Raw genomic sequence first — 24,202 nt, 5'->3', positions numbered from 1 at the left:
CAATAAAGGAAAAATAATTTATTTTAAAATAAATTTAGAAACCAGGCGATTTCTGGATCCAAATCCCTGCTTCCCGTTTGTTACCCAGGTCAAGTGTTTGACCTTTCGAAGCCTCAGTTTCCTGTAAAATGGAGACGACACAGCCTTCCTTGCTCATCAAGCTGATATGGGGATACAAGGATACCACAAATATGAGCCCCCCAGAGGCCGCCCCAGGGCTCCCCCTGCCTGGGGAAGCACTTTGTGGTTGTTCAGTGTCCATGATCTACTATGTAAAGGTTTCGTGGAGAAGGTAGAAAAGACCTGCTTTGAAGAGTGTTTTAAATCCTTTGCAGATTAAAATGTTATCCAATCTGACCCCATTCCCCGGAATATCATCACAGCCTCAACTTAATCCTCCAGCTTCCAGAGTCCACCCCCCCCCCCCAACTCCTACCCCGGAGCCACTTCCCCAGGGCTGGGGGTAGAAGGACCACACTGCAGACAGCACCGTGGTCTCCAAGGCCTTTATTCAGGAAGGTACAGAGCGTCTGCAGTCGGTCTGACAGGCACTGTTCGGGGTTTGTAACAGTTCAGTTTTCTCCAAGGTGGCGTGGGGAGAGGGGTGCAGAAGGCAGGAAATCCCTCTGGGAATCTTCTCCTCCAGAAAAGGCACTGGCTCAGGGTGAACACTCTGCTCCTTCCCGAGGAGGACCTGGGTTATGTACACACAAGGGTTGACTGGATGGATGCAGAGAAACTCAAAGCTAAATACAGCTAATGGAGGAAAGAGACCATGGGGGAGGGGGGCACCAGGGCTGCATCCAGGCTCTTTCCAGGAGGTTCAGAAAGAAGGCAGAGCTTCAGAGGAGAAACAGAATCCAGCCTCTCAGTCTTAGTGTTTTGTGCAATTAAAAAAACCCAACAAAATAAATATAACTTAAAAACTTCTTACATGACACTAAAGGCAAGTCTGGGACGAGCAGTTGAGAAGACCTTCTCCGAAGGCTAAGCAGTGCTGAACACCAAGAATGCCGGCGGGGGCGGGGAGGGGGTCAAGGACAGGGCAGGAAGGACACCCACCCTCCTGGCACCTGCATGCCCAGGACCCTAGGAGTCCCCGCCTGGACTGGGGCTGGGTGGGGTAGGCTTTTCAGACAGCCTGGGCAGGGGTTCTGGAAAATTCCATTCCAGGATCCATACAAGGGGGTGGGAGGTCAAAGGGGAAAGAGGGTTGAGAGAGTAGGTATGGAAGAAGGAAACTAACACAGTAAATACAAAACCCCCGGGCCCCTAAGTAATAGAATAACCCTAAAAAGATGCCACTTTCACATATAAATGTGACCCAAAGCAAAGAATTGCCAGTAAGAGGCCCCAATGGGTCTCCTTTAATAAACAAATCCTTTGCTTATTAGCACATCATTTGCAAACAACTGGTGCCTGCTTAAAGTGCTTGTTTGTTCTCTTAGTAGGTGAAGCTGGTCCCTGTTTTGTTCATAGCATCATGTGCTTTAGCAAACTTTTCATACACAGGAGGAGGGTGACTCCTGGCCAGCCCACAGCTGCAGAACCTTGACGTCTAACTGAATGATGTCCCTTCTGCAGGGAGCTGCAGGCAGACCACCGGGTCCCTCTCACCAAGTGGAGACAGCTCCCATGCTCCTGCCCGCCAGGATCACATGTCGTCACAAGGTCTCTCGTGCTCCCCAGGGGCTGGGGTGTGACCTTTAGCAAGTCAGCCCACACAGGAGCTCACCACTGTTTTGAACAAGAGCCAGGAAGTTGAAAAATGATTTCCTTTTAAAAAATCTGAACTTATATATCCTCGTGTCCCACCCTTCACCCCCATCAACTGTCACTCATGAAGCATGAAAGGGGAAATGTGTCACATGGGCAAGTTGACAGTTCCCCCAGAGACCCTGGGGTGAAGGGGGTGGCCCAGGAAGCCCTCCCTCTGGATTGGTCCTTACAGGTACACACACCTGGGCACACACTGTCTCCACTGTATCCCTGAAAACAGATCCCCGTGGAGCAACTGGTCCCAGTGTCTGCTGGCCTGGCCCCTGACTCTCTGACAAGGGGGGACACCTGGGGGCACAGCTCCACATAGCCATAGCTGGAATTCTGTCTTTGAAAGTCATGCAAATTTTACATTCTTCTCCATAATATAGACTTACTTGCTTCGCAATGAGAATAAGGCTTACAACTGGTTCCCCACGAATCTTCAAGCAACCTAGAGACTCCAGGACGAGATGCCCGGAGCACGCCCTGGCACCCACCACCTACCCCGGAAACTGCCCACACCACCTTGGGAAGCAAGGGGCTAAACCCTTCAGGCCATAACTTATTTCAGGGGAAAAGAGCTGATGCCAGGAAGCCAGCTTCCTCCTGCTTCCTCCCTGCCCAGGGCTGGCCCGAAGTCCCGCCTGTAGCTGCTGGGGACGCTGGACGTCATGAGAGAGCCCCCAGGGTGCAGGCAGGGCAACTGAGTGTCACCAGGGAGTGGGAGAGAGGAGTGTCCCACGCAGGTTCTGGCTTTCTTCCCTAGAGACTGCCTGTGCCCTGGCCACTCCCGTGCAGCCCTTGGCATTGTCACAGCGGGGGGGGGGGGGGGGGGCACAGTGGCTCTGGGGGTCAAGTGCAGCCCAGGAAGCTCGGGTTGCAGAGACCCTCTGAATTCGTGGGTGATAATCACGGATGGAAGAACACAGCTCCTGCCTGCCCCCAATGGGGGAGGCCAACATCAGAGAGCACAGCCCAGTCGGCTCAGGACTGCTGGCTCCTGGGTCTGGCCCAAAGGTGGATTTCATCAGCCCGTAAAGGGCCTATAAAAGCCACCACACGTCCTGGACCCCCTGGGCTGATAATCAAAAGGTGCTTTACTCATGGCCGATATGCGGTTCCCAGGGATTCTGTGCCTCAACCGTGAGAAAGCCTGGCACCGGTCACCAGCTGAAACATGGGCTCTTACAGCCCCTGCCAGGCTAGAAGGATGGGGTGGAAACGGCTATGCTGGGCCGTGGCACTACTGGCACTGGCCACCAGGAGGCAGCAAGCCCACACAGGTAACCCACCCAGAAAAGGGGGCAGGACCCCTGGGCCACCTGAGCCTCCACCCAGATCTAAACCAACTGACCTCTCCCGCAGGCAGCAGAGTCTGGCTTGGGCATCACTCTTCCAGAAAGATCCTATTTACAGAAATAAGTGGAAGCCCCAGTGCCCAAGCCCTTCAATTAGGAAAGTATCTAGAAAATCTCGTCTCCTCTTCTACAAAGTGTCTTGTAGTGCAGTTTGGGAGGGTCAGTTCTGGGGCTTGCACCCAGGTAGAAGTGAAAGAAAAATTAAGAAGGGAAGGAAAGGGGGAGGACAGAGGCCAGGAGCGCAGTGAGGTGGGCACCAGGTTGCCTCAGGCGAGAGGGGCACCTGGGCCAGGGCACATTTCCGTCAGGATGTCGATGAGGTTGTTCAGTCCCGAGAGGTAGCCATCCTCCCGGTTCCCTTCCTGCCAGGGGATGTCATGCTTCAGGGTCTGGCCCTCCGGCAGGGGTGTGGTTTTCCCGAAGTCGATCATCCACACCTTGGCCTGTTCCTTCTTGTCGTGGATGAAGAGGAGCGAGCTGCCGATGACCTGCAGGGGACCAGGGGGGTGAGCAGGGGATCCCAGAGCCCCTGCCCTGCCCCCCACACTGCAACCTGGCTCCTGAGGCTTGAGTGAAATGGGGAGAGGTCGCTCAGGTGAGACCCGGAGCCTACAACTCTGACCCCATTCTTCCCTGGGCAGCAGAGCCTGTGGAGGGTGGCCACGGGGGGTGCAGAGGACATCGGAGTCCAGAACAGCAGTCAGCCTTCTGTGTGGGCAGTGGCAGGAAGTCCCCAGTGGCAGACTGCCGCCCCCCACCCACTCCAGCCTGCACACTATCCACTATTTCAGACCACAGCCGATCTCAGGCAGGACAGTCCTGAGTGGTCAGCCCAGGGCTCCTGGCACAGACGCGGTTATGATGTGTTTCCTGCATGAGGCAAGGGGCCCAGGGCCCAGGGCCCAGCCCCGAGTGGACTGCCTCCCGCTGCTGTCGCCCTGAAAACGCCCCTTGGGTTTTCGGAGGAAGCAGATCTGTTGGCGAGGGAGGAGTGCTCACAACTCAGGTGGCAGGCCCAAAGGTCATGGCCAGCTACACGGAGCACAGCTCTCTGTCCATGGCAACAGCCCAATCAATACCTACCTCATGGCCCTTGAAGAAAGGAGAAACTTCTAGCGTGGCCCGAATGTCCTTCAGCCGGTCTCGGTAGGCAATCTGGGAATAGAAAGGTCACCAGATTTTTAAACACTTGGGACTGATGGGTGGATTTTAAGCTCCATTTGGCCCATTAGAGTCACTAAGTGTCAGGGGGAGGGACCTTACACCCTGACTATGTAAGCAACTGAGGCCCAGAGCAGGCAGGGTGCTGGGCTCCTGGTCCTATGCTTCCCTGTCTGCACTGCTCCGTGAGCAGGGGGGGCTGGGGGGACAGTTCCCAAGCACCCGCGCAGCCTCCAGGCGCTCCTCACAAAGGGTTAAGTTCATTCTGGAATGCAGCGTAGAGGCGGGCAGCATCCTAGGAGCCCGGTTGCCATGGTATCTTCCTGAATACAAACTTCAGTGACTTTTGAAAGGACAGAGTAAGTGAGAAAGCCACAAATATCTCTGCCAGGGGCCTCTCCACCGAGCCCTCCACACCCGGGCTGACTGCTGGCCCTGGGGGTGCCCGCCTCCCCTGGGGACCGCTGGGGAAGCCTGGTGCACACAGGCGCACAAGGCCCCTCAGTGCCCCTCTGCAGCAGTGCCAGCCTGGAGCTCAGCACCAAGAATAAACCCCTCTCATCGGGGCACAGGAAGCACATGTTCTGAGCAGGCTTTGCAGAGGAGCGGGTGGCCCGGCACCCAGAGGCTCAGGCTTTGGAAGAGCCGGGGTTGTACCCCATGACTGAAGTCTCAGCCCTGGCCAGGGGCCAAGGGAAGTCTTCCCAGTAGAAAAGGAAGAGGGGAGGGGAGTCCCCAGTTCCAGTGGTGCTGAGTCTCCTCGGAGAAAAGGTTGCCTCTCTCTGTGCCCACATCCCCAGTGTGCCTGGGTCTCTGACTGTCGCAGGCACCCTGCCCCCGGGATGCAGAGGTACGACACATCCTGCCTCCACCGGGAGGGTCGGGGTCCTGATCCCAGCCCACCTCTGCTGCAGTGTGAAGGAAGGCGCTGTGTCGTGAGCTTCTGCCACCCACACCTCCAGGCTCAGCAACAGCTGGCAGGTTCTTCCCAGGGAGGGAACAGTGACTCCCCCCAGGCACACTTCCCTGAGACGCAGGCCTGAGAGAGGCCCAGCCAGGCCTGGGAGGATCAGGTGTGCAGGGACCAGCAGGCCGCCCGCCCATCTGAGTGGATCCTGGCTCCATCCCTGTCCTGGCTGTGTCCTTGACCTCTGTTTGCTCATCTGTGGAACGGGGACAAGAATGTCTGCCCGTCCCGGAGGCTGCTATGGGAATTGGATGAGCACTTGGCACAGTTCTTGGCAGGCAGTGGGTGGTAAGGAAACCCAGTGATGGAAAGGATTGCTCTTACGAGGATGGAAAACGCTCTCGGGAGCCGTGAGGCTCACGGCGAAGGGAAAGAATGAGTGTTCGCCACGCTTTCCTGTCCACCCGCAGAAGGGGCTGCACCACGTGACCTTCCTCTTCACCTTCCAAGCAAAAGTTTGGGGCGCCCGGCCGATATAGCTCAGTGGTTGAGCGTCGACTCACGCACCAAGAGGTCACTGGTCCGATTCCCAGTCAGGGCACATGCCCAGGTTGTGGGCCAGATCCCCAGTGGGGGGCGTGCAGGAGGCGGCCAATCGATGTTCTCTCTCATCGATGTTTCTATCTCTCTCTCCCTCTCCCTTCCTCTCTCTCTAAAATCGATACAGAAAAAATAAATAAAAAGTTTGCGACCAGGGTTTTAGGCGGGCACCGTGGCCACTGCTGCTGGGGCTGGCCTCCGTGTGGGGCCGGGCACACTTTCCAGCGTGGGCACCGCCGTCCTGCCTGAGGCCCCGACCCCGGCTCACTCTCGGGCGCCCTCACTCACCAGGATGTTCCGGTTTCCTTTAGTGAATTCTCTGAAGGCCTCCGTGACCTGCTCCCGCGTCTTGGTCTTCTTGAAGTCCCGGTTCACAGAGCCGTCTTCCTTCTGAGAAGGAGAATCCAGGGGGGTCAGCAGAGGGCTTGGGGGCAGGCACTCCCTCATCCACCCAGGGGGCGGAGAAAGCCGCTCTGAGCCCAGGTCTGACCCCTGGGCAGTGAGGTGTCCCTGCGCAGGCACGGCCAGCACGGGGTGGTTAATCGGGCAGCACTACAAAGGGAAGCCTGTCTGGGGCCCTGGGAGGGTGGACTCAGCATCCCAGGCGGCGTGCAGAGCGTCAGGAAAGGCTAAGAGGTGTGAGGGCCCCTTGGGTCAAGCATGTGGGGGTGAAGCATGTGAGCAGCAGGGGCTGAAGGAGATGCACAGCCCTTGGCTTCCCCTGGGGCCTGGCCCCAGAACCCAGGTGCCAGGAGGTCCCTGCCATCCAGAGGCACCCTCCCTCCCTGACCAGGAGAGAGAAACACTCCTTACCCCAAGTTCAGCTCTATTCCCCTTACCATTTTTTTTCCCTTTTTAAAATTGATTTGAGAGAAAGAGGAAGTGAGAGGGAGAGAGATAGAAACACAGAAGAGAGAGAACATCGACTGGCCGCCTCCTGGATGCCCCACACTGAGGATTTGGCCCACAACCTGGGCATGTGCCCTGACCGGGAATCGAACCAGCGACCTCTTGGTGCATGGGTTGACGCTCAACCACTGAGCCACTCCGGCCGGACTCTATTCCCCTTATAATTTATTTTATTGTAGGATCCCTGAAAGCCAAGAACTAATACTTTCTGCCCACCTCCGCTCCCTGGTCCCCCTGCGCGTGAGCCAGCTCCATTTTCTTAGTCAAGGCTGTTCCAGGGCAGCACGTGGAATTTACCTCTTTTAGGAGGAAATCAGTCCTTTAGGACCAAGGGTGAGAAAGGATGGCTCCTCCAGGAGCCCCACAAGGCCTTGTGTACCACCAGCGAGGAGGGTGGTGACAGCCCCGTGGCCGCCTGTCAGTGCAGGCGGGCCTGGCCGTGGGCAGACCCGGGGTGCACGCGGGGTGGACCTCACACCCCGGCTGAGCCTTGCCCACCGAGCCCCTGCAGGGCATCGCCTGGGCCGAACGGAGTGGACCTCTGGCGGAGACTGGCTGCTCTCAGAGGTGGTGGCCTCCGCCCCAGAAGCCGGCTGCTGGCTGTTTCCACAGCAGAACAAGGGGCAGAGACAAGAACATCAGCTTGAGAGCGAGAAGTGGAGGGAAAGGTGGGTTGTTTCAACAGATGAAGGAAAATGAGCATGACGAGGAGGGTGAGCGAGTAGTTCGAAGAGTCTGAGGGCTGGATGTGAACGAGAAAGGCTGGTTTTGGGAGACGGGGCGGGGCCGATGGCTTTCTCAGCCCGGAGCTGGCAGAGCAGCTGGCCCGGGGGAAGGCGAACACTTTCCCGGGCTCACCACCGCCAACTGCAGAACCTTACACCTAAATGCCATCTGAGTGAGGCTGCGGAGCCTGCCCTGGCTTCCGCGTGCCCGAGCAGGGCTCCTAGCCGCCCAGCCCTGGCTCTGTGGCTGGACAGTGAGTGCCAAGGACGAATGAACAGGCACAGAACCCAAGAACACCGCGGGGACCACCCCCCACTGCAGGAACGGCTGCCTGAGACCGAGGGGCCTGGTGTCCCGCGGCCCTGCTCCTGGGGATGAGTGCGTGTCTGAGCTGGCTCTTCAAATCTCACAGCGGGGGAGGTGGATACAGGGAGAACATTCTGAGGTCCTTTGGGGCAGATGGAAGAGGGGAGAAGAGAGAATGGGGTGGCCCTAAGTTTGAGGGATGCTTCAGTGCAGCCTCACCAGCGCTACTTGGGGACATAGAGGACCAGTGCTTGGTCCTGCCTGTCCGGGCAGAGCAAGGGTCACAGCCTGGATGTCAAAGGTGGCCAGTGCGCTCCTTCCCTGGCCTGCATCTCCGCCAGTCCCCAGTTTTTGGGCCATGGATAGAAGGGGCCAGCTCCCCTCCCTGGCATCCCATAATGTGGCTCCCAGGGAGGTTCTCAGTGCCCTGTATAGTCTGGGCTAAGAACAGTCCTTCGCAGGAGTAGCCATGCCTACTCCAAGGCCCCGGCCCCCTACGTGGCTGTCCCGCCCGTCCCCAGACTGAGGAATAGGACAATTTCTCCAAATGTGTGGAGAAGCTTACAGACCCCCGGTGGAGAACAAGCCCCCATCCCTTCTGTACCCAGGCAGCCTCAGGTGGCAGCTGGCTGGCCTTACCTTGATGCCCTCAATCCTGAACCCCAGGGTGGCCGTGGAGCTGATGGTCTCCCTCCATTGCATGTACCGCGGCTTGGTCACAGCACGCTGGGCTTTCTCCTCCTCAGTCGGGGCCTCGGGGTCCACCTCGATCATCTTCTGGTACATGTCCTTCCGGAGGCTGGGCTTCTTCCGGGCCTTGGTGAGCTCCTCTTCCAGGTAGGTCCTGCATGGGACGGACAGGAGGGCACGTGAGGGCCGTGGCTGCAACAGCCGCCTAGCAACCTGCCTCCTTCCCTCATCGGTTGGCCCTCTGCCAGGGCACCAGCGGGCCAAGGGCAGGGTCCTCTCAGGGCCCCAGTTGTCCCTGCTCAGCTGCCTGGGACCCTTCCCCAAAGCAAGTGCTTCTGAAGCCAGTATCTGTGTGGGTCGAAGGGCTCATTGTACCCCCGTCCTACCCACCTCCCCATTCCCTGGCCGGCTGAAGGGCTGAGCAGGCCCTTACATGATTGACTGGCTCTCTCCAGAGTACACAGGTCAGGCCAGAAGGTGGCCTCTCACGGGGCCACGGGCTGGAGGGAGATGCCCATGGCAGGAGGGGGGCTCCACGGCCTCTGGTCTGTGGCAGGGCTGCCCCGGCTCATCCTGCCACGTGGATACCAGGCCCCAGCCCAGCCCACGACTCCCCACGCCCCCAGCCTGAAAAGCCAGAGAAAAATGTGTCCAACTGAATGGTTCACTGTCCTGCCCTCCGCACAAGCAGGCTGGGCCTGCGGATGACCTGGAGGGGGTTTCCGGACACTGGTGGGGTATCAGGAGCAGGGACAGTACAGGATTTAAGCAGCCTGAGGCTGAACCCCTGGCCCTGGCTGTCTCCCTCACCCCATCCTTTGCAGCTCTTCACCCATGCAGCCCTCTTCCCCGCCCCCTTTTAACCTCCCTCCTCCCCTGTCACATTGTGGGCTGAGCTGCTGCCCGTGACCCTCCACGAGACAGAAATGTGCAGCGTGACTTGCAGTAGAGGGAAGTTTTGTTCCCTGGCCCTGCGTGGGTGGGAGCTGCCCACAGGCAGCCTGTTGTGAAAACAGGCCAGGTCCTTGCTCTCCCCTGTCTGTCCGGGGGCCTTGCTCCATGGCCCCCACCCCTCGTCTCCAAGCTGTTGGTTTGGGACCCAGAACAGACTGAATGTCAAATTCATGACATCTTTAAAAGACAGGTTTTCATAAATCACTGTATCAACTGAAAAACCCAAATCCTTGGGTGTGAACTTGGGCCTAGTCATTTAGGACCTTCCGGGGAGTGATGGAGAGTGGAAAGGGCCTGGTCAGCCCTGGCTGCGCACCTGCACACACGCCTGTGCCCACACCCACACGCGTGCTCACTACTGTGCATGCAGAGCCACAGCGGTGCTGACAATTCAGGATTCAGGCGGACGCGCGAGGCAGGATGCGTCTGCGCGGAGCACGCGTGCAGGTCTGCGCGGAGCACGCGTGCAGGTCTGCGCGGAGCACACGTGCAGGTCTGCGCGGAGCACGTGTGCAGGTCTGCGTGTGCAGGGCAGCTGGGAGAGGGACTCCTGCCGGGCCTGCAGAGTGGTGGGCGGCCGCACTTCTGCAAAGAGCTCTCAGTAGCTCCTTAAACAGGAAGCAAGCCTCGATGTCAAATCCCTCTTCATGCAGGGCTTTTTCCAAAAAGGGCCACTGCACTCAATCTGGGCAGGGTTGCTCACCCTCTGGGGGGGTGGGGGGGTGGGGGATGGGCAGAGATGCCCACAAGCGGCGCCGGCTGGACAGGGGCACCACAGGTCCAGTGGGGAATGACCCATGCTGCCCTGCGACCTGCCACCGCCCGCACCAGGGAAGGTCAAACCTCCATCTCGGATGGTGGTGGGGGTGAGGGTGTGGGGTGGCAGGGGGTGGAGAGCCAACAAGTGACATAACAAAGCCAGCTTCAAACAGGGCAGAGGTGCTGGAGACAGTGCTGGTCTCCTCCCCAGACCCTGGTCCAGATGCCTGACTTTGAGTGGCAGGCCACATAACACAGATTTACAGGGTCACATCTAAGAAAACTCCCCAGACTAGTAGAGCATATGTCCACGTGGAACCGGGGTCCGAGATGCCTCGCGTTTAGGACACTACAGGCTCCCACTGTGCTGGAGGCTGGGTTTGCCCATCAGCCCTTCCACCTCTGGGAGTCTCAAACCCACATGCCTGTGACTTGGTATCTGTGCTGACCCTGGGCTCAGCCTCCTCCCTCGGCCAGGCACAGGCCATGCTCTGGAAGTGACTATGGACTGCTGGTCTCAGGAGAGGCTGTGAGGCCAAGGGTTCCGGATCAGTGAAGTTGGAAAATGTCACAGTCGCTGCTTGGATGCCGGGCCCACAGAGCCCCCGCGGCAAGTGCAGGGTGAAGCCCAGGCTGGATTCGCAGGTGGAGGCCCGAGGCAGATGAGGGCGGTGCCTCGGGCTGTGTGGCCCTGATGGGTCCCTGAACCTCCAGTGTCAATGCTCAGTCCCAAGGAGACCCTGAGGAGCACCTGGCACAGCGCTCAGGAACACAGAAGGGCCGATCTTTGAGGCAGAGACGGTGGAGCCTGGGGTGGTGGTGCCAGTTCTGGGGAGACCTACCCCTTCCTCTCCACAAAGCTCCTCTCGCGCCCCACTCCTGCCTCCAGTCCCTGCTCAGGACTGGGTTAAACACGTCCCAGCCTCGCTGGTCCACTCTGGGTCCCTGAGAGCCCTCGGATATAGTGGGGCAGAAGCTCCAGGAGGCAGGGGGACGGGGAAGCCCTGGGCAGAGGGGGTTCCTGCCCCAGCAGCCTCCCAGGGAACAGACAGGTACCCAGGGCAGCCTTTCAGGACCGACTGGCTACACGTTCCTTCCGCAGGGTGTACTTTATTTGGCCACAGTCTGAGTGAACACCAACCAGCTTATTTATATGTTTTCCCTTGAGAGGGTGCATCCTGGTGCACCAAGGGGCGGGGCACTTCCTGGGACAGAAATAAATCTTGTGAAGAGCAGTGGCCAAGTGGTGGCTGGAGGGACGTTCTGTCACCTCCCTGTGGGCTGGAGCTGGTGAAGGTCCTAGAGGGAGGCAGGGAGGTAGGGACAGTAAGAGCAAACAGTGGGACCTGTACTCCCCACCCCCCTGTCCCTGCCTTGGGCTCAATGCCAAAGAAGCACAGCATCAGCCTGCAGGGTCAAAATTTAGGACCAGCTCCCAGGGAGTGAGAAGGAGAACTGGTGGGCTTGGCCTCATGGCCTCGCTCGCTCTCTCCTCTGTCTCTCCTCTCTTCTCTCTCTCTCTCTTTCTCCCCCTTGTTCTCTCTCTCTCACTCTCTTTCATCTTTCTCAATCTCCTTTTATAAGAAATAAAACTGCTTAAATCATCCAAAGTAAATAAGCTCCCAGTCCAAGCTGGGCTTCTTAAAGTCTGGCCTGCCCGGTGAGGGGACGGGGAAGCCCAGTGTCCAGCATCCTGTCCAGGCACCTGCAGCCAGGTGGCTCTCCCAGGTGAGCACAGCACACTGGACACCATGAGGCCGACAGCCCCAGAGGACTTCACCACCCAGGGCCCAGCAGGAGAGGTAGCCAGGTGGCGACTCCTGGGATTGACTGGTCAGCGTTTGGGAGGGGGTCAGAAAACCATGCAGCTAAAACAGGGCCCAGAGCTGAGGGTGGTGGGGTCTCAGGGCCTCCAATTCTGCTTGCCTTGCACCCAGTCTCCTCCTGCCTGGTCTCCTTCCCCTCCTTCCCTTCCGGGTCCTTTCCTGGACAGACGTCAGGGTGAGCCTAAGTCTGGGTGGGGGAGGGTTCCAATGCCACACACAGGCCCAAGTACCCCTTTCGGCCATGTGCTTACCCCGGGGCCCGGGAGCACCCTGCGCCGAGCTGGGGCCACCCTCAGCCCCAGCCGTTGGTGTGGGCCAGGGGTGTGCGGGCCTCTGGGGCTGCTGGGCTCCCCTCTCCATTGTACTCTTACGCAGACACAAGTCTTTTTAGGCAAAGCAACCTGTCTACCAACCAGCTCTCTCCCTACCTACCGGCTCGAGGTGGGGTGTGGGGGGAACAAGAAGAGACTCTGCTCCAGTCTCTCCCTCGAGGCTCACGTAACAGGAAGCCACTGTTGCTACCCCAGCAACCCCTCCTGACCGGATGGGCAGTTCCTTCTGCCCTCTCCCTGGGGACACTCAGCACCAAGCCAGGCCTTACCAGCGACTGGCTCCTGTCCCACCCTAGCTCACGGGAGAAGGGAGGAGCCATCGGGATCAAAGCCAGGGTCCCAGTCCCCTCTGCATATAATGTGACATGGCTAGGGTGGCGATGGGGGCCCAGTAGTCCCACGAGGCCTCCGGGAAGCCTTGGACGCAGTGCCCCTGTCGCATGGCCACGCGTGGTTCGAGGCGAGTGCTCCGAGGAGCCCGGCTCACCTGACGCCCATCTTGCAGTCCATGACACAAGGCGAGTCGAAGTCGGCGAGCAGGTCGTCCATCTGGTTGTAGCGCTCCCCGTCCTTCACCACGTCCCCGTGATAGGCCGGCACGTAGGGCTTGAGCACGTCGGCCATCAGCCGGTCCAGGCAGCGCTGCTCCGACTCGCAGTGCTTCTTCAGGATCCGGCCGTTGGCGGCCGCCTTGAAGCTCCCTGGGAGCAAAGTGAGAGGCGGCTTGGTCCCGGGCCGAGGTCTTCCCGACTCTGACCACCACCCCCTCGCCCAGAACGGCCCCCTCGGTGACAGTGCCCGTGGCCCTCGGGGATGCTTTGGGGCTTGCTAAGCATTGGGCTGACGGTGGGCCCAGGTCTCCACTGTGGGCTGAGCACTTTAAGAGGATTGGGTACAAGTCCTAGTTCCCCGCACACTGACTGCAACTCTGAGCTGGTTCCCCGACTTCCCTGACCCCTGACTCCTCATCTGAAGGTGGAGGGACAGCAGAGCTCACTGCAGGAGTGTCAGCAGGGCTAAGCGACAGGTCTGTGCCAAGACTTATTCACTCCTCTTTGTATAACATACTATCACCATCCCATCTCCACCATCAGTCCTGCTTGTTGGGTAGGGTCTCTAGTCTCAGGGGAAACCCTGATAGGACCTGGCTCAGTGCCAGGGCAAGGCAACTGGCTGAGAAGTGGGGGTCCAAGGCTCGGCCCACCTGGCCAGGCTCCTTCTGAGCCACACCCTCAGGTGAGTATTTAGGAAGTGTGTCCATCCAAGTGCCTTGGGCTGAACCCATGTGGTTGGGCCTATAAAAGAAACATCAGACTCTGTGCTGGCCTGAAGTGCTGAAGGCCGAGACCTGGGCAGCCACTGAAATGCCCTGGAGGTCAATGCACACCAAAGGGCCCCGCCTGTGGACTGGACAGCTCTGGGGCTGGGGCTCCAGGGTCCCTCCTCCCCTGTCACTGATAAGCAAACTAGAGTCCACATGGCTGACCTGGTGCCCTGGCCACCTGCATACAGCACTCCACCCCAATTGGCCACCGATGAGCTCCTTTGGGGCAGATACTACATTTTCATTAATGTTGTGACCCCTAATAATGGGGGTACACGGTAGATACTCAATGAAAGAGTTAGCATTGCCTCTTTGTCCAAGATGACAAATGGCGGGCGGACTATAAGGTCTACAATTTCATCTGTTTTACTGAGTTAAACTGGAAGAGCTAGAGAAGGATGGAAAGAATCAGAGACTGGGGGGAATCAATCGTGTGTTTTGGAGAAGGGATGGCAGTTGTCCGTGTGCATGTTCAAGGCAGCATTAAGGCCACATCTCGAAAGTATGGCTGCAACTGTGGGCCAATTCTCAGAGAGAACCTGTTTGGACACTTCCACCCCGGGGAGCGCCCAGGGCCAGGCCTCACCCCCCACACATGCTGGGTAGCTCCCCAGGGAGCCCGAAGTCCTGACGGGAAGAAGACCCAGGAGAGCCGTGCTACCTGCGTGTCCTGCCAGCTGGATCCAGGGGTACTTCTTCTTGAAGGACATGACAAAGGGAGACCAGTGCACCATGTTTTTTATTTTCCTCCATGATTTGCTCTAGAAACAAGCAAACGAAAAGCTTGACATTAGAAAAAGAACCGCTTTCCGGTTAGGATACATTCAAAGCAGGGTAACTCACCACCAGTGGCCACAGGACGAGCGTGGCCATGCCCACAGCCCAGGGGCTTTGGGCGGGGCCTTACCTCTGTCGGAGGGGGCTTTCCCAAGTCTGAGCAAAATGCCCAGAAGCAAGGGGATCTTCAGGGAGGAGGGTCTTACAGGTTTTGGGGGTGGGAGGAAGGGGGGAAGAGTGCTCTCAATCGAGGGCTGACCCCCATCCCATGCCACCTTGTCAGGGAACAACCGAATCCACACCACCCTCCTTCACGTCCCTTCTCAGGGCCTCAGTTTCTTCATCTCTCCGGAGAGGGAGAAACAGCTGGTCCGCCAGACTTCTTGACGGATGGACACTCCAGGAGTGGAGATGGCCTCCTACATCCCAACAGCATGGCCTTCGGAGGAAGGCCCTGGCCCTCACACCCGGCTGCAGTGTGTCAGTTCACATGTCATTTGCAGACGTGGTAACAACAGAGGCAGCTCTGCCCTCGAGGGGTTTGCAGAGCCATTTTAAAGGGAGTTCTCCAATAACATTCATGGAGCGCCGTCTTTTCCCAACAAGCACGCAAGGCAGTGCGGTCATTTACAGAACTCAGGCTTCAGAGACGTAAGCGATAACATTGGCATTCAAACCCTCACCGACACCACTACTTTTTAAAAATCCCCTTCCCCACAACAATAAATATTTCTCTAGAGAAAAATATCCCTAAGTTAACTCTAGTAAAAACGGGCTATGGGGAGAGAGAGATTAAGTGGCCCCAAACACATGAGCCATTGAGCTCATGGGTGATGAGAACTTGAACTGAGAAGGATCTAAGTTCCTGAGAAAGCAGATCCCCGAGCAGCCAGAACCAGGGTCGGAAGCTCGAGGCTCTGTGCCGGGGAGGAGAAGCTGGGAATTCTGTAGAAGCGGTGAGGAGGGTCCTGCCCTGACGGGGACCCTGACAACGCTCCTCCCCGCTCCCTGTCCTGCAGGGGCCAGCAACCACCCCGAGGAGCCTGCACGGACTCTGGCTGTGGAGGCTGCTGGAGCCCAAGGTTAAATCAAAGTTAAATCAGCCTCCTTTGTTTTTTCTCTCTTTGCCAAAATTCACTGCGACTGTCATCAAGTTTTCAAGTTAAAATCTGTTTAAGGAGAAGAATTCTTCCCTCCTGAACCTGGCATTTTTTTTTTTTTTTATCCTCACCCGAGGACATTTTCTCATTTTTTGTTCAAATAGAGTGGGAGGGAGAGAGAGAGGAAGAGAAAGAGAGAGAGAAACATTGACGTGAAAGGGGCACATCGAGTGGCTGCCACCCACACGACCCAACCAGGGCCGGGGACAAGCTGCAACCGAGGTACGTGCCCTTAGCGGGAACCGAACCCGGGTCTCTCTGGACCGCAGGCCAATGCTCTAACCGCTGAGCCGAACTGGCCAGGGCCTGAACCTGGCAATTTTATCCCCGTCCCAGAAGCCTCACCCTATGGCCAGGACCTGGTCTATCTTAAGCAAGCCCCCCCACACCCCTGCCAGGCCACGTGACAAAAGGGCTGGGCCTTTACTGACAAGGGTGTTTTTCCTAGATCCTTCTGATGGAGATCACCAAAGAAGGCTAAGGAAGGCGAGGTATTTCTTATCTAAGCGCCCAGAAGGCTGCATAAACAATCAGGGTAGACAATGCTGAGGCAACAATGGAAAAACCTAATTACATGAGATGAGCCAAGCAGCTGCTTGCTGGTCTCACAGGGAAGACATTAAGACAGGTCCAGAGGAAGAGTGAGCAGCCAGCCACCACCTGCTGGTCACGTCCCCGCAACCGAGCTCAGAGGGGATGAGGGTCTGACGGGTCCAGGGCTGGGGTCGGGGGAGGGCTGACCCTAACCCATCCCACCCTGTCAGGGAACAGCTAAGCTCCCACTGCCTTTCTTCAGGCCTCAGTTTCTTCACCAGCTACTGAGGAATGGACAGCTGGTCTACCAGACTTCTTGGAATGACAGACACTCTAGGACTCTGGAAAATGATCTCCCATATGCCAACAGCCATGGCCACTCAGAGGAAGATTAGAGAGGGCCACTGTAACCCGCTGCAGTGTGGCATCTCACACTTCATTTGTAGACACAGTGGCAACAGAGAGCCCAGGGATGTGTCCCAGGGCCAGGGAGGGGCCTGCACGGACTGGGGGTGCAGACTGATGACTGCTGAAGGAAGGCTGGGGCTGCACTCAACAGGCAGTTGGGGAAAGACCAGGGACAGGGAAGAAGATATTGGGGGATGGGTGGCTTGTGGGAACAGAGGCCTGGGACAGGGATTTGGAGTAACTGGGACCAGATCTGCTGAGAAGGGGAGCTGGAAGCAATGGGGCATGAGGCTGAGCAGGTGAGTGAGTTGTGTGGGCAGAAGGCCCACCTGGGCCTGAGTCCTGGTCCCGTCCCCTCCTCACTGACTAGTTCTTGACCTTCCTTGAAGCACTATCATCTTACCCATGAAATGGGAATAACAGATTCCCGACAGCAGGAGGTAAAGCCATTAGCAGATTAAGGGGTGTTTGTGGAAGAGTCTCAGCTCTGTGTTCAGGAAGAGAGGTCTCTAAAGCTCTCCTGGGAGCTGAGCAAAGGTGCTGCCATAATTCCTAAGGCCCACCCTGTGGGGGTGCAGCCCTCCAGAGACCCATGGAGACACACGGAACCTGCAACCTGCGACCCTGAGAGGCAGGAGAGAACAGAGGCTGGATGAGCACAGGGAGGCTTGGGTCCAGCAGGGGCACTTAAAACTGTGAAACCTCAAGGTCCTGGACCTCACTTCAGAGACTGGAGATCAGGGGTCCAGCAAGGAGAGGAGCGCTGGGGGGAGGGGGGGGCGTGTCTTCTGATAGTTCATGGGATCCAAGACCCTCTCAACATCACTAAGCTCGGAGTAAGGGAATTTCTGCCACATGAAAGGGGCCCCACGTGGCCGAGGCCACGCGAGCCCTCCATCCCGTGGCTACACTGCGCGGAAGGGCGGTGGAATATTCCACTCGGATGGGCTTGCACACCAGGGGACTTCACTGCCAGCACCAGCACACAGGGGCTTTTCCCGTGGTTTTTAAATAGCAGCACCCAGGCAGTGCCTCGTGGCTGCCAAACATTAAACAGAAAGGCACTTCCAGGTCCAGATCCAGGCCTGAGAAAGGAGCCTGCAGGGGAATCCACTCTCCCCATTTCCAGCTCACAGGAGCGGAGACAAAAAGCAGAGCAGATTTCAGATCGCCACTTCCTGTTTGATGGCCCAGAGACCAGAGCCCCCATTCAGGCACCAAACCTACTCTAGGTAGCATCCCCTTGGTGGAGGAAGCCACAGTCCTCAGAATTGGACGCCAGGCATCTCCCCAGAGCTATGACAGGTGACAAGGCAAGAAAGGAGGGTAGCCCAACAACCTGGAAGAATCCCATGCAGAACTGATCTCTCTCAGCTCTGGCTCGCTACCTTTTCTCTCCCTGGAGGTTCTCAACAGCCTCAGCCACTTCTCTGAAATTGGACTGTCCCAGGTCTCCAACATCTCAAGCTGAGCTTCGTGACATACAAAGCAGCCCGCAGGTGCCTTGAACATGGTGTGGCAAAGGGCACTTGGTCCTCTCCCATGGTGCAATGGTGGCCACCAACTGATTTCATTTCACTGGTCCTATTCTTTCATCACCTCTCAATCACCAGGGACATCTGGTAACCCTCTGCTGACCCTTTTTGGAATGTCCCCAAAGCTCTATATGCCGGAGAGGTCCCTGCTGACATCTCCCTGGAGGCTGAGAGGGCTCATTTCCGTAGATGTGTAACACGTATGCCAGCCTGCCTGCCAGCCCTGAGCCTGGTGTTTGCATTAATGACTCTTCTCACTTAGGAACTCTTACTATGTGACAGGCCCTGGACTGCACACTTTATGGCCCTAGCTCTAATCTTCACAACAGTCTGAAAAATAGAAGTATTTCTTTTTTTTTTTTATCCTCACCCGAGGATATTTTTCCATTTTTTGTACAGATAGAGTGGGAGGGAGAGAGAGGAAGGGAGAGAGAGAGAGAAACATCGACGTGAAGGGACACATCGAGTGGCTGCCACCCGCACGACCAACCAGGGCCGGGGACAAACTGCAACCGAAGTACGTGCCCTTAGCGGGAACCGAACCCGGGTCTCTCCGGACCGCAGGCCGATGCTCCAACCGCTGAGCCAAACTGGCCAGGGCTGAAAAATAGAAGTATTTCATCTGTAATACAGAGACTCCAAGGCCCAAGTTGAGTTGCTTCCCCAAAGTCATTCCACTCTCTGCCCATGCCCATAGGTGCAGGTTCACACTGGGAACCTCAAACCAGTTCACCAACTGCCAAACCTATCAGCAAGCAAGGGCCCTCGTTCACAAGGGCTCCTTGTTTCGGGAATGTTCTGTAGCTGACCATCCAAGACCCCAGGTATGTCCTATTCTGGGGCTGGACAGGTGCCACTTCTGACTTAGCTACCAGGTAACACAAGGTTCAGATCAGACCAGGTAAAGGCTTCTAGACTGGCGAGAATTCTGCTCTTGAGATGTTCTTGAGAGCACTTCAAGGACAAGGAAAACACCACCACGCTGATCACCTGCCAGGCAGGTAAGAGGCCACAGGGCGGGCTGGAGACACATGGTGTTCACTTTGATTCTGTGCTGGGCGGTTACACGGACTGCAGACCAGAATGAGGTGTTTGGATAGCACCTCAGGTTTATGGGCTTGGAGGAAACCCAGCTACACAAACCCCCAGGTGACGGCACTTTGGGGTTAATAAGCACTAGTTTTGGCTTTGCTCTGCTTTCTCCCTGTGTGCAGAGTAGCAGTTTCTGCTGAAACAGCCCTGACCTCATTCTGGAAGAGGTGGAGTCTCCTGCGATCCTTGGGATGCACAGTTCACTCTGAACAGTTTAGGAGGAAAGAACCAGAAAACAGCCAGATGGGGGTGTGCGCTCCTTGAAGACCCAGAGTGGCCTAGAGATGCCTGGTGTTCTGAAGCTGCCTGGACAGTTCCCTCCCCTTGTACCTGACTTGACAGGTGCTAAAATATTCAGAGAATGTGGGGAGAGATTTGTAGTGGGAGAAGAAACCTTGCAACAACAAAACCCCAGCCCTCTTCATGCTTGAGATGACTGAGGTCATGGGGAAAGTGAGTTTCAGAACCAGGCAAACACCAGCTGAGCCTTCTCCGGCCACCGCCAGCCAGCCTGGCCCCACACCCACGTGCCCTGGCAGGAGGACCGGCACCCTTGAAAGGCTCGGGGCTGAAGCCACCCACTGGGCCAGGGAGAAGCCTGGGCAGTGTCTCTGACGCTGTGTGTTTATCTAAACTAGATTCCAAGCCTCCTCTTGCGTGATGCTCATGGCTCCTGGGTAAATGCCATCCCCGGTCTGGTTGTCCTGGTCTGGTATCTCTCCTCAGGCTGCAGGGAAATGCTGCCTTAAATAAGTAAAAGGGCTAACCAGGATAGTAATCCCCAGTTTAGCCTTTGTCTTCTACAAAGCAGCTCAAAAGAACTGGATGAATAGGAGGAGGAGGAAGGAGGGGATGCAGGGACTCAGAGCTGAGGCTGGGGGCTGAGGGGGCCTCTGGCGACCCCCTTCACAGAATGCTTCAGCTACGGTCAGGATCAGCAACTTGCGACACAGTCCTGGTGCAAAATGAAAACGTGTGCCCCTTGTGCAGCACTTAGTGAGAATGTCGTGATGGGGACGGCAGAACATGAGCCAAGCCTGGGACCCCTTCGAGGGCCCGCTGTGACTGCCCGGGTCTCTCACCAGGAATCCTGCCCAGCCGCCTGGGGTGGGAAACGGCCCTGCATTTGGTGGTGACAGGTGGCCCTGGGCCTGCAGGGCCTTCTGGTTTCGGACCCTCTGGCTCTCTGCTGATACATGGGCTGTTCCATTGCTCTTCAATGCTGGGGGCAGGGGGGGCTGGAGGCCCCAGGCACCTGAGGCTCTCCTTTTGGGGGGCTCCCAGGAGCCCTCTGAAAGGCCTGGCAGCAGGGACAAGGACTGTCGCCTGTCTTTAGCGCTCCCCTCACTGTGCATCTTCACACGTTCTGCAGGGTCTGGCCTTGCTCTCTCCTTTCTTGTGGTTTCCTTCTCGTCTGCTAAGAGGGGAGGGAAGCCTGTAGTGGTGTCTGAGCCGGGTGCCAGCCCAGCCGCTCCCACGGGAGGACGAGCCCCCCAGTTCAGCCCACAGTACCCCATGGGGTCTGCTTCCTGTCTTCTGTCCAGCCACTACCTGCCCCTCCAAACCAAACGTGTGCTTCTCCATGTAGCTCGGGGTCAAGAGGGGGGAGAAAGGGAGCGATACTGGGGACAGATGTCTCTGCTGTGAGGACCACTTCACACACTGCAGGATGTTCAGCAGGCCTGGTGCCCAACCCCCATCCACACAGTTCACCACACACATTGTCTCAGGCCTGTGAGACGCCACAGGCAACTTCTGGCTCTACCTCTCCCCGTCCACCCTCAGCGGCCTCCACGGTGTGAGTGTCTCCACCAGGGATTCTCACAGGAGTGGCCATAAGGCACGGGACACACGCACCCTCACCCAGCCTTTCCCCAGACCCTTCCTCTGCTCCAGCTGCCCATCCCAAAGTGCCCTGGGCACACCTGCATCCCAGTTCTAACCTGGGTGAGTGTAAGCCTCCCCTGAGCCAGGAGCCCTCAGCACCTGGCACACCTGGCTCACTGGGCACTCGGCAAACCCTTGCTGGGTGCCCCTGGGAGGCCACCAAGTCAGCCAAGCTGCACATGACAGGTGTGTGAGGGGCAATGTCAGCCCCCTGGTCAGAGCCTCCTGAAGCAAGTTCCAGGTGGGTCCTGTCAGCCCCAGCGATGCCTGGACAGCCTCACAGGAGCAGGCCTCCCGTGGACAGCTGCTCAAAATCCCTGTCACCCCCAGACAGCGGCCCTGCCTCCTGCTCCCCTTCCCGCTGGCTGGGCCAGGCTGGCCCTGTTTCACAGTCCCCCAAAGTAAGGCCGAAGCGACACCCTCCGCCCCTCCACCTGGATCCTGTCTCACATCCCGTCTCGAAGCTGAGAGGCGGCCCACAGCGCTGGAGTTCGTTTCCAGAACCATGAAGGGGGTGGCCCAGGTTCTGCTTTTCTACCTACTGTTCTCATGGCACGATGATGTGGCAGTGCCCTGCCCACCCCGTGGGTCACAGTGGGAACTGAGGAGGCAGTAACGTATCTATACGGGCGCTGGAGACTGTCACGGGACAGGCCAACCTATGCTACTTTGCTTCGACTTGTGTGTCTGTTTTGTTTTTTTAAATAATTTTTTAAAGAGACAAAGGAAGAGGAGGATGAAAGAAAGAGAGAGAGAGGGAGAGAAACATTGATTTGAGAGAGAAAGATCGATCGGTTGCCTCCTGTACCCACCCTGACTGGGGATCGAACCCACAACCTGGGTAGGCGCCTGACGAGAATTGAACTGGCAAACTTTCAGGGCACAGGACGATGCTCAACCCACTGAGCCACACTGGCCAAGGCTGTTTTTTTGTTTTTGTTTTTTCTTTTTGTTTTTTTATCCTCACCCGAGGACATATTTTCATTTTTTGTTCAGATAGAGCGGGAGGGAGAGAAACATCGATGTGAAAGGGACACATCGAGGGGCTGCCACCCGCACAACCAACCAGGGCCGGGGACAAACTGCAACCGAGGTACGTGCCCTTAGCGGGAACCAAACCCGGGTCTCTCTGGACCGCAGGCTGACGCTCTAACCGCTGAGCCAAACCGGCAGGGCTGTTTTTGTTTTTTTAATTGAAATAATTTTCTCCTCCAAGCCATTATAGACAGGCAAGAATCCAACTGGGCTCTTCCAGAAGGTCAGATCATTGCTGGGTGGCAAGAAGATGAGCTAATTAAGTGATTAATGACTTACAAAACTTCCCCTTGGATGCTCAGGGCCGCTGGGAACCCACAGGGCGGCACCTGTGACTCAGGGAGTGTCTGAGTCGGCCAGGGCCCAGGTGTCTTCACACCAGCTTCTGGGTCAGAAGGTTAGCGAAGTTGCCAGGAGAGGAGTTTCTCAAATAACCCATTTTGCTATGTGGAACTCCGTTAGGCACAATGAAGAACAGTATTTTGGGGGTAAATAGGGAAACTGCTGAACAAATTTCATTTTATAAAGGGGGTTTACATACATACTCTTCTTAACCTCCTTCCCACCTGACTTGTTCCCCTCTTGCTACTTTTTCCTCCAGCACTTTCCTTTTTATTTAAATAGTTTGATCACTTGGCTCGCTTTCCTTTTTTATTGTAAAAAGTCTCCATTGTTTTTTAAGAGTAAAAGAAGATGAAGGGAAATCTAAAAATGTCAGAAAAGGGAAATTATCTCTGGACTCTGGTTCTCCTCAACAATATTGCCAGGATTCTTTGCTTTGTTTTGTTGCACATGTGTGAATGTAAATGGTGATAACTTCACTTGTGGGGGAAAGAGACACAGAAATCACCGTTTAAAGGCCTAACATATTACTTACTAGGCATTTGACTATGCTAGAATCTCCTGCATCCTGACTCACATCACTGAAACTGTTATCTCCACTCTGGAAATGATAAACATGCCCAGAGATGTTGAGTGAGTTGCCCAAGGTCACATAGCTTCCTGCTTCACACCACTTAATTTGGAGGATTTGGTTTTGTTTCAGCCAACAAAATAACTGGGTCCCCTCTCCCTGTCCCAGGACTATCTGCCTCTCCCCACAGTTAAAAAATAGACTCAGAGCTCGGCCAGTGTGGCCCATGCACCAAGAGGTCACCAGTTCGATTCCCGGTCAGGGCACATGCCCAGGTTGTGGGCCAAATCCCCAGTGGGGGGCATGCAGGAGGTGGCCAGTCGATGTTCTCTCTCATCGATGTTTCTATCTCTCTCTCTTTCCCCCTTCCTCTCTCCCTCTCTCAAATCAATAAAGAAAAAAAATTTTTTTTTAAATCAATAAAAACATATTAAAAAAATAGCCTCAGACAAACAGCAAGTGCTTTGTCAAAAGAGTGACCTTTCAGATGGGAGGCCTGCCTGCGGACCGGCCCCGCCTTCCTTCCCAGTGGGCTCCCAGAGGCCTCAGGGACACACACTCAGGGAAGGCACATCCGACAAAGCACTGAAAGTGGATGAAAGGCGCCCCTGCCCAGGGAGGGTTCGCGCTGTCTCGGCGCCTTTGTTCTGCTCCTGCAAGAGTCTGAGCGAAAGTCACTGAGTTGTCCGTGTTTGGAAAAAATGCTTTTTTCTCCCTTCTTCTTTTGGTCTTTGGAAAACACCAGTCAGGGTTTCCCTGGTGATCACTGTTTCCTTCGCTGGGGCAAGGCCTCGCTTCTCAGGCGCAGGCGGCCAGCGCTGTTCACTGTGAGCCCTGGCAGAGCGCTCCTGTGCCCACAGCTGGGTGCAGGCCCTGGCAGGTAGGGAGCCTGGCTCAGAGCTCCTCCTGCAGCCCCGGCCAGAAACCCGGCCGCGGCCCAAGGTGAAACCCGCCGCTGCCCAAGAGTGAGCTGCGGGCTTGGATGGGAGAGGAAAGGCCTTTCAAAACCGAGCCACCAAGGATCAGAAAAATTAAGCCCAAGGACCTGGCAGGGCAGGTAGCTCCAGCTAAAAATGGGTCTGCCCCCTTCAGCAAACAAGAAAACTGCCCTAAAAACCAAATGCAAAAAGGTTTTTTTGAAAAAGACCTGAGTGCTGTTTAGTCCCCACCCCTTCCCAGCCCTGTCACATGATGGTCCCACCAGGTGGGTGGCTCAGAGCACCTTCTGCAGAGTTCACGGCTGGGTCC

General features: G+C 56.7%; 1 protein-coding gene across 1 annotated transcript in view; it reads right to left on the bottom strand.

Moving 5' to 3' along the window:
- Positions 1 to 492: 492 nt before the first annotated feature.
- ITPKB (inositol-trisphosphate 3-kinase B) overlaps positions 493 to 24,202 on the bottom strand; it is a 99,009-nt gene continuing 75,299 nt past the window's right edge. The window contains exons 2-7 of the mRNA XM_036277455.1: positions 14,275 to 14,374; positions 12,777 to 12,990; positions 8,368 to 8,572; positions 6,076 to 6,177; positions 4,203 to 4,274; positions 493 to 3,607 (exon numbers count right to left, since the gene is read on the bottom strand). Coding sequence (XP_036133348.1) covers positions 3,386 to 3,607; positions 4,203 to 4,274; positions 6,076 to 6,177; positions 8,368 to 8,572; positions 12,777 to 12,990; positions 14,275 to 14,374 — 915 coding nt within the window. The 3' untranslated portion in view covers positions 493 to 3,385. The remainder of the gene's footprint in view (positions 3,608 to 4,202; positions 4,275 to 6,075; positions 6,178 to 8,367; positions 8,573 to 12,776; positions 12,991 to 14,274; positions 14,375 to 24,202) is intronic.

Source organism: Molossus molossus, unplaced genomic scaffold, assembly GCF_014108415.1.
Source record: "Molossus molossus isolate mMolMol1 unplaced genomic scaffold, mMolMol1.p scaffold_m16_p_23, whole genome shotgun sequence".
NCBI lineage: Eukaryota > Metazoa > Chordata > Mammalia > Chiroptera > Molossidae > Molossus > Molossus molossus.
This window is presented reverse-complemented; position numbering and strand designations above follow the sequence as displayed.